The sequence below is a fragment of the Mizuhopecten yessoensis genome, unplaced genomic scaffold (genome assembly GCF_002113885.1).
Source record: "Mizuhopecten yessoensis strain PY_sf001 unplaced genomic scaffold, ASM211388v2 scaffold11149, whole genome shotgun sequence".
Classification (NCBI taxonomy): Eukaryota; Metazoa; Mollusca; class Bivalvia; order Pectinida; family Pectinidae; genus Mizuhopecten; species Mizuhopecten yessoensis.
Window position 1 is genome coordinate 213,993 of NW_018408904.1, and position 11,271 is coordinate 225,263.

Sequence of the window (11,271 nt, forward strand, 5' to 3'; positions counted from 1 at the left end):
CCTTTGTATGACGTGTTGTCATCAATATCCTTTGTATGACGTGTTGTCATCAATATCCTTTGTATGACGTGTTGTCATCAATATCCTTTGTATGACGTGTTGTCATCAATATCCTTTTTATGACGTGTTGTCATCAATAACCTTTGCATGATATGTTGTCATCAATATCCTTTGTATGATGTGGTGTCATCAATATCCTTTGTATGACGTGTTGTCATCAATATCCTTTGTATGATGTGTTGTCATCAATATCCTTTGTATGACGTGTTGTCATCAATATCCTTTGTATGACGTGTTGTCATCAATATCCTTTGTATGACGTGTTGTCATCAATANTATTTCGTAATCTGAGGGCCAAATTTTTTTTTTTTGAGGGTGTAAATAAATATAATATTCATAAAATATTGTTTTACTACGATATATCAGGTGTAAGATCACACGACGTTACATGATGTGTGGTATGCGTACAATGCACGAACGATGTACGTGTGCACGATGTGCAAATGATAGAAAACTCGGCGATTAAAGCTTCACCTGAGCGCACGACGGATGAATGTAGGCGATAGCAATCGTGGTTGATGTAAATAGAAGAATGGCTTAACGATAAATACGATTTCGTTTCCAGCTTTTCCTAACAACCTTAATCATCGAAATGTGTACAACACACATCGGACACGGTCATACACACATTTGTATACCGACAAACATAGCCGAACGTCCCCCCTCCCCCCACCAGGGCAGTCAGAGGTATGAAAATGCCAGGTACCGCACACGGAAAAAGTATTAACGAGGTCCGGCTGTGTTTATATAACATTTCTACAGCACCATCGATCAACTCAATGAGTCATACAGCACAACCGATCAACTAAATGAGTCATACAGCACCACCGAACAACTCAATGAGTCACACAGCACCACCGAACAACTCAATACATCATACAGCACCACCGATCAACTCAATGAGTCATACAGCACCACCGATCATCTCAATAAGTCACACAGCACCACCGAACAACTCAATACATCATACAGCACCACCGATCAACAAAATAAGTCATACAGCACCACCGAACAACTCACTACCTCATACAGCACCACCGATCAACTCAATACCTTATACAGCACCACCGATCAACTCAATGAGTCATACAGCACCAACGATCAACTCAATACCTCATACAGCACCACCGATCAACTCAATGAGTCATACAGCACCACCGATCATCTCAATAAGTCACTACAGCACCACCGATCAACTCAATACCTCATACAGCACCACCGATCAACTCAATGAGTCATACAGGACCACAGTACAACTCAATGAGTCACACAGCACCACCGATCAACTCAATGAGTCATACAGGACCACCGATCAACTCAATAAGTCATGCAGCACCACCGGTCAACTCAATGAGTCATACAGTACCACCGAACAACTCAATGAGTCACACAGCACCACCGATCAACTCAATAAGTCATACAGGACCACCAAACAACTCAATATCTCATACATCACCACCGATCAACTCAATGAGTCATACAACTTCACCGAACGACTCAATACATCATACAGCACCACCGATCAACTCAATAAGTCGTCATACAGCACCAACGATCAACTCAAGATCTCATACAGCACCACCGATCAACTCAATGAGTCATACAGCACCACCAATCATCTCAAAGAGTCACACAGCACCACCGGTCAACTCAATGAGTCACACAGCACCACCGATCGACTCAATAATCATACAGACCACCGATCAACTCAATAAGTCGTCATACAGCACCACCGAACAACTCAATACCTTATACAGCACCAACGATCAACTCAATGAGTCACACAGCACCAATGATCAACTACATGACTCATACAGCTTCACCGAACGACTCAATACATCATACAGCACCACCGATCAACTCAATAAGTCGTCATACAGCACCACCGAACAACTCAATACCTTATACAGCACCACCGAACAACTCAATGAGTCATACAGCACCACCGATCATCTCAAAGAGTCACACAGCACCACCGGTCAACTCAATGAGTCACACAGCACCACCGATCAACTCAATATCTCATACAGTAACACCGATCAACACAATGAGTCATACAGCACCACCGATTAACTCCATGAGTCATACAGCTCTACCGAACGACTCAATACATCATACAGCACCACCAATCAACTCAATAACCCATACAGCACCACCGATCAACTCAATAAGTAAAATAGCATCACCAATCAACTCAATACCTCATACAGCACCTACAATCAACTCAATGAGTCATACAGAAGCACCGTACAACTCAATGAGTCACACAGCACCACCAAAAACTCAATGAGTCACACAGCAACACCGAACAACTCAATATATCATACAGCACCAGCGATCGACTTAATAAGTCATACAGCACCACCGAACAACTCAATACCTCATACAGAACCACTGATCAACTCAATAAGTCGTCATACAGCACCACCGATCAACTCCATATCTCATACAGCACCACCGATCAACTCAATGAGTCATACAGGACCACCTATCAACTCAATGTCACACAGCACCACCGAACAACTCAATACCTCATACAGAACCACTGATCAACTCAATAAGTCGTTTATACAGCACCACCGATCAACTCCATATCTCATACAGCACCACCGTTCAACTCAATGAGTCATACAGGACCACCGAACAACCCAATGAGTCATACAGGACCACCGAACAACTCAATGAGTCACACAGCACCACTAATCAACTCAATGAGTCACACAGCACCACCGAATAATTTAATACCTCATACAGCACCACCGAAAAACTCAATGAGTCATACAGCACCACCGATCAACTCAATAAGTCGTCATATAGCACCACCGATCAACTCAATATCTCATACAGCACCACCGATCAGTTCAATGAGTCATACAGGACCACCGATCAACTCAATACCTCATACAGCACCACCGAACAACTCAATGAGTCATACAGCACCACCGAACAACTCAACAAGTCATACAGCACCACTGATCATCTCAATGAGTCATACAGCACCACCAAACAACCCAATACATCATACAGCACCACAAATCAACTCAATACCTCATACAGCACCAGCAATCATCTCAATGAGTCATACAGCACCACCGAACAACTCAATGAGTCATACAGCACCGCCGAACAACTCAACAAGTCATACAGCACCACTTATCATCTCAATGAGTCATACAGCACCACCAAACAACCCAATACATCATACAGCACCAGCAATCATTTCAATGAGTCATACAGCACCACCGATCAACTCAATAAGTCATACAGCACCACCGAACAACTCAATGAGTCACACAGCACCACCGATCAACTCAATACCTCATACAGCACCACCGAACAACTCAATAAGTCATACAACACCACCAATCAACTCAATACCTCATACAGCACCAGCAATCATTTCAATGAGTCATACAGCACCACCGATCAACTCAATAAGTCATACAGCACCACCGAACAACTCAATGAGTCACACAGCACCACCGATCAACTCAATACCTCATACAGCACCACCGAACAACTCAATAAGTCATACAACACCACCAATCAACTCAATACCTCATACAGCACCAGCAATCATTTCAATGAGTCATACAGCACCACCGATCAACTCAATAAGTCATACAGCACCACCGAACAACTCAATGAGTCACACAGCACCACCGATCAACTCAATACCTCATACAGCACCACCGAACAACTCAATAAGTCATACAACACCACCAATCAACNACCGATCAACTCAATAAGTCGTCATACAGCACCACCGAACAACTCAATACCTCATACAGCACCACCGATCAACTCCATGACTCATACAGCTTCACCGAACGACTCAATACATCATACAGCACCACCGATCAACTCAATAAGTCGTCATACAGCACCACCGAACAACTCAATTCCCCATACAGCACCACCGATCAACTCAATGACTCATTCAGCTGCACCGAACAACTCAATACCTCATACAGCACCACCGAACAACTCAATACCTCATACAGTACAACTCAATGAGTCACACAGCACCACCGATCAACTCAATGAGTCATACAGGACCACCGAACGACTCAATACATCATACAGCACCACCGATCAACTCAATAAGTCGTCATACAGCACCACCAAACAACTCAATACCTTATACAGCACCACCGATCAACTCAATGAGTCATACAGCACCACCGATCATCTAAAAGAGTCACACAGCACCACCGGTCAACTCAATGAGTCATACAGCACCACCGATCAACTCAATGAGTCATACAGCACCACCGATCAAATAAATAAGTCATACAGCACCACCGAACAACTCCATGCGACAGGCACAGGCCATTCAAACCTCCGATCACTCTTTTCAAAATGTTAATGATCCAATATTTACCTGGATAGTGAAGCCCATTATTGACAGTTAACAGTCTCTATAATACTGTGTAACACGCGTTGTAAAAATAGACATAATGCAAACTGTATTGATCAACAAGAGTACCGCGGGGCGGAACAATATACGCCCGTCGACTGCCATATAGTGTTATATACTTTCATTTTAAGAGTGATTAGCTGACATGCTATAAAAATGAAGGAGAAAATCTCCGGACAAAAATCAGTGTGTGACGGTTTGCGGGCCCGGCGCGTTGCGTTCTACTACGGTCTGACACGGCGCGCACGCGCGGTCTGGGAGGGAGTATATAAAAGCCAAAATCCCATGGCGCACTACGTTTCGTACACAAAATCTTCTTCATCATGGGAATTCGTGATGTTATCTCGTCGATTCGTCTGAGGATATAATGATTGCTTTTGCCTGGGAGGCCTTCTTGGGCACAAACGTGCTCCAAAGCTGTCCGGTGTCCACGTTTCATCTATCATAAAGAATTTTATGATAATAGTGCTATTTATGAACATTAATTTAACATTTCATCTCATTCATTATTTGCAAACTTTCGCCATTTAATTTCGTTCAGTAACAATTTCATACCTAAACTATTTAATTACATTTGTACCATTTAAGAAAACCTCTATGTGTAAATGTAGCTTCTTTGATTCATTGTCGTCAGATTAACTCATGTAATATTGGTGTCCATCTTATACATTATACCTTTCAAGTCAATTATGTTACGTAATGAGATTAACTGGTCTTACCAAGTATGACACTTAAGCCTCGGACAAAGGACAGGCTAATTGCCTTACCTGTTCGGGTACTCACCAGTCAGAATAGAGAGATAAGTGACAGCTGTCGATCAAATTAACTTTATTGTGTTAATTGTCAATGTATCACGGTTCTACATGTTTGGTAATCAGTAAGGAGCTAGGCATCGGACTGTACAGGTGTGTTTTTGGATACTCCAGAAATCACCCACCGACCTAGAGAAAGTTATTTTAATAAATTTATATTTGGACCATACAACATCTCCAGAACTTTTACTTTTCAAATTGTATAACAATACCCCACAAAAGTGTTGTTTTACATCCGTGGAAAACCTTGACAGAACGTGAAAAACGTGTCGGACATTCATCAGAACGTGAGGGACCCCATCAGAACGTGACGGGCCTGGAGGGAACGTACTGGCATCCGTGGTAGACCGCGGGCCGAACCGTACTGCGCCTTGGAGCCTCCGGGACTCAGCAGCAGCTTCCCCCCACGGCCCATCACGGATACCGTGACAGACCGTGGGAAAACTTGCCAAGACTTGAATTCAGAGAAAAAATGGCCAAAATCCCACGGCGCACTACGTTTCGGGCAAACGCGACTGCCGTGGCTGCCGGGAACATAATGTAAACGTGGCATAAACAAGGCCACACAGTGTCAGATGACATACGATGTACCAGGGGAAGTAACCTTGGGTGTCTACTGAGTAATCAGAGATACTTCAGTCGATTAAAACTTTTACAAAGATTTAACCTTTTCGTCGACTTATGTATTACAGTATAAAAATTCAGTTAAGAAACATACACAACAAACATTTCCTCTGATTAAATATTTTCATCGGTCAAATATATTTGAATTAGCGTATGTGGTTTATATATTAGTCAGAAATAGTTATTAGGGACAAAACACTATTTCCTTAAACATTAATTACTTAAAACATACATCTACATTGCTCTATTTAGTTATTTCGCTATCATTACGTCAGTTCGTAAAGTGTTTGAATCAGCAGTCAGTGTTTTCACGGATAGTTGACATCAAAATAAGGGTTACCTGATATGGCATTGTATGTTAGTGAAATGTCTGATCGGAAGGTGACGCAAAAACTCACTACAAGAAGTTCATCAAAACTGTTTTTTGCTTTGCCTGTCTCTCATACAATATTGTACGTCTCTTTCCCCCATTTCTGTCATTTCTAGTTCTTATAATTATCTGTTGTTGTTCTGTAGCATGTGTGTGTAAGAGTGAATGAATGTATATATGGGTGTAATGATGAAGTTGATGACAGGATGATGATGATGATGATGATGATGAATGGTTATAAGTATGATGAAGATGAAGATGATGATGATGAATGGTTATAAGTATGATGATGATGATGATGATGATGATGATGATGATGATGATGATGATGATTATGATGATGATGAATGATTATATGTATGATGAAGACGATGATGATGATGATGATGATGATGATGATGATGAATGGTTATAGGTATGATGAAGATGATGATGATGATGATGATGATGATGATGATGATGATGATGATGATGATGAATGGTTATAAGTATGATGAAGATGATGATGATGATGATGATGATGATGATGATGAATGGTTATAAGTATGATGAAGATGATGATGATGACGATAATGATGATTCCATGTTATTATCTATCTACATTTTTCTCCTAATTTCTAAGAACGTCGATTCTTACGTTGATTCTTGTATGTGTCAAGCCAATTTACCATCTTCAGTGAAAGGAAGACAAAGATGATTCAGGAATTTATTGTAAGTTATCGGTTGATTAGGTTATTTCTGAAAAAAATAATTGTTTCAGTTTTTGAAGCATTAAATTTCAAATACCACCTTTTGTCCATGTACTTATATTCTGAAGGTCATTTGCTAGATTATCAATAATAATGTATGAGGAGGTATCATCAACAAATTATTTAATGTTATTATTAACTTGATCTGATATATCATTAAATTAAAATAAGGTGCAGGTGGATGAAGACATGGACAAGTTCAATGGTCGCCATAATGATATCATTGAGCAATATGCTATTTCTGTTTATGATCTGAAGATATATGTTTTTGATTATGTTCATTGTGCTACCTTGTGGTTTTATTGTCACTACCCGAGTTCGTGATTCGAGGACGTGGCTTTACTTGGATTTAACCTAGATTTACGCTTAGAAGACGCTTACTTTTCCGGAATACCTGATCATACGGACGTATCAAAATATTGGTCAGTATTTCGGTCCATAAAGGATACTTATAATGCTCGTCCTGGTCGACAAATTTGTTTGCATACTGTAAAAAAAAACTTGTTTCGTGGTTTTAGAGAAACAAAAGCGTAAAGGTGGGGTCAACATTTGGCCCCCACTTTGATTTCCTTTATTCTTTAGCCATATGTAGATACATAAAAATGATCAATAACTGCATAAATGATTATTCATAATTGTTACTGACAACCGTAGTAGACCTCCTTGCATAGCACCAGGTTGAGTGACGGGGGTATCCTAACAAAATGACCGATAAATATCACAGGCAAATGTTAATTTGGAAATGAATTTTGATAGTGTATGGTGTATAAAATTACTGTTATTTTGATACTAAATATGTCATATTGGTAGACATGAAGTAAGCATAGTGATACTTTTAATTGGAAAAACATGCAAAATTTTCACAAAATTTAAAATAAAACTTACATTGTAAACTTGCCTTTATATAGTTACAATGGTAGTCTTTATTTTAAACTTCTTTAAAAACTTCCTATATATGTATTCTGTCTACAGAATAATTTTTTTGTAATATCAAAACCGGTAATGTACTTTTTTTAGCATGCCAAACATGATCAATGCCCAATTTCACATAACCTTGAAGATTTGACTATCAATGTTTATTATGATAAATACCGATACATTTTCTGTTTTTGTATCATACTAAAACACTTTATTATGTTAGGCATGTTTCCAAGTTATGCGCAGCAGTAATAACTCATGAATATGTATTATGTCACAGTAATCTTTCCTATGGAGAACTACTTTAGGTTTGAGATTGTGTTATAGACAAAGCTATGCAATTATCTAAAAAGAAATAAAATAATCTTAATCACAAAACTATTATACACTTTATTATACCCCCGCAACGACGTTAGGGGTGGGGATGGGGGTGGAGGGGATGGAGGTATACTGGAATCAGCTTGTCTATCCGTCTATCTGTCAACTCATTCTAAAGTAGTGGACCAATTTCAACGAAAGTTTCCAGATATGGTAACAACCATCCTATAGTGTTTATCCAGGATTTTTTTTTTCAATCTGACTATTTTTTTTACGGAGTAATGGCCCTTTGTTGAAAAACACTTGTCCAGACAACTCCTCCAAAACTATGGAGCCAATTTCAACGGAAGTTTACAGATATGGTAACTGCCCCTTGACATTGTGCATCCAAGAAGTATGTTTTCATTCCGACCCTTTAAAAAGGTGTTATGGCCTTTTCTTGAACAAAACTTTGTCTGCCTCTTAAACCTCTGGGCCATTTTAATGAAAGCTTACAGATATCGTAATTACCCCCTGATGTTTTGCATCAGGGTAGTATTTGTTCATTTCGACCCTTTTAAGGAGTTATGGCCCTTTGTTAAAAATCTTTGTCTTGATAACTCTTCCTTAACTACTAGAACGATATCAGCCAAAGTGGGTCATCTAGGCTAACAAGATGTGGCATGAAAGTATGTTTTGGCATAGGGAGGGAGTACAAGAAGTATGTCACTGACATCTATACATACATAATTACTGGTGGGAGACTGGACTAATTTGCAATGCTTTGCCTTAGCTAGCAGTTCTGGTTTATATAGGAGCGGAGGTTTTAGTTAAACTTTGGCTTACAGTTCTGGTTTATATAGGAGCGGAGGTTTTAGTTAAACTTTGGCTTACAGTTCTGGTTTATATAGGAGCGGAGGTTTTAGTTAAACTTTGACTTACAGTTCTGGTTTATATAGAAGCGGAGGTTTTAGTTAAACTTTGGCTTACAGTTCTGGTTTATATAGGAGCGGCGGTTTTAGTTAAACTTTGGCTTACAGTTCTAGTTTATATAGGAGCGGAGGTTTTAGTTAAACTTTGGCTTACAGTTCTAGTTTATTATTTTTGTAGCCTTTAACCATTCATTAAACAAACTATGAAGGATATTACACTATTTCATATCGATAACTCTAAACAAATAAAGCAAGGAAAGATACCCTTGTCCGACTCCCCATACAAAAATAATATTTCGGCACATTTGTTTTTTTATGACCTTGTATAAAGGTCAAGGTCATCAAAATTAAGAACACTTACACTCATTTACATGAACAACCTTCTTACCAAATATCAACACCCAATGACCTTTTGTCATGAAGAAAAACAGGTTAAAGAAAATGCGGAAAGAAATCTATGTTTTTCCTTTTTTGAACCAAAAGTAGTAAACGACAAATTTACCGGTTTTCATTTTTTTTGAAATTCCTGATGTTGAAAGATATTATTGGTAGACAACTTTTTAAGAAGTAAGAAAAATAGACTAGTTTTAGAACTATATGAATTAACGTGTCAAAAATGGAAAATTTCTCATAAGAAATGAAATTTCACACATTTTTCTGCTTAATTCTTAAATAAAAAGAACAATTCTTTATTGAAATAGTGTAATATTCGGTATCAAAATAACAGTTGAAATACTTTGCACATGATGATGATATAATTTTATTGTAATTGTGCCATTTAAATGCTCTAGGAGGAATTGTATTACTGCACCTTTAACACCCACACAGGTGTAAATCAAGGAGGTCCCATTTATCATTAAATGAATTCTGAAAGTAACTGTTCCTGATTTAAGCTTCCTATACCCATACCTTTTTGGATTTATCTTGTTTTGAAATTCCAAGTGGGGGCCGAAGCTAATGATAAATCTCCATAGGCGTTGACCCTACCTTTCATTTCTCTTGAGGAACAGAAGGCGTTGAGAATGTACATGGAGTGTCGGTGACGTCCTGGAAGTAGTCCTACAGCTGCGCTACTGGGTTTGTCTCCCTCTGTGTACTTGTTAACGGTACATACAATGCTCTCTTTGTCCACAAGGACAAAAATCAGTCAATCAGTCATTTCAGTATTTTTTGTAAAGGTCAATAATAATAATAATAAAAGATAATAATTGCAATGAACTCCATACTATTTGTATCAAAGATAACATTACAAAAGGCGTTATTTTTAAGAAAACATTATACACATACTTAATGAATATATCAAAGATAACGAATTACAACTCGCATGGAAAGTATTCATTTATGTATCGATGTAGATCGAACGCCGTATGACACCGTTTACCTCACCATCACAGTTACTCAAGCCGCTCTACGTGTATTTTATTCCTCGTGTATTTAGTGCTTTTTAGATCTCGTGTATTTTTTATCCACACTGGTGATTAAATAACGTTGTCTCAAGCTTTTAAAATGTGTTTTATCCATGTAACCTTGAAAGTTGAACAACGTCATCTATATCATTAAGCCCTATACAACTTTCCTTGAAAATAGTTATTTATTTGAACACTTTCATTTAGGCCTTGTGATATTAAAACAAAAGACAGATTGACACCTGTCTAATACAATGAGATAAAGTCAACAGGCGGACTTTCCCTAGATATAACTACTGATTTACATAGAAAAAAAATGATGCGATAACATTAGTAATAACATGTAAATACAAAAGCACTGTGAATGATAAATATTTCATTTTCAAATTTATGAAGATAAAATTCAACATCTTATTTTTTAACATCAAACGAGGAATAACAAACTATTTCCCTTTTAATCTGCATCTAAGGAAGCATCAACATTTGTATTTAACTTCCAAAATTATCAAACAGTCGTTTTTAAAATTAGGTTTATATTAGACAAATACATCATTAATATTAGAAAGATACAAAAAGAAAGAATAAAATTTGTGTATGTTAAACAAAATTAAATTGAAATGCCACAGTAAAATATAGTTTTAAATACATAAAACATGGTAATCGTCAATTAGTTCGGTATGGTA

At 38.1% G+C, this 11,271-nt stretch overlaps 1 protein-coding gene across 1 annotated transcript; it reads left to right on the forward strand.

Annotated features, from left to right (window-relative positions):
- Positions 1-869: 869 nt before the first annotated feature.
- LOC110466926 (SH3 domain-containing protein C23A1.17-like) lies at positions 870-1,775 on the forward strand. Its single transcript, XM_021523732.1, has one exon. It carries the CDS (start codon positions 870-872, stop codon positions 1,773-1,775), a length of 906 nt encoding a protein of 301 aa, XP_021379407.1.
- Positions 1,776-11,271: the final 9,496 nt, after the last annotated feature.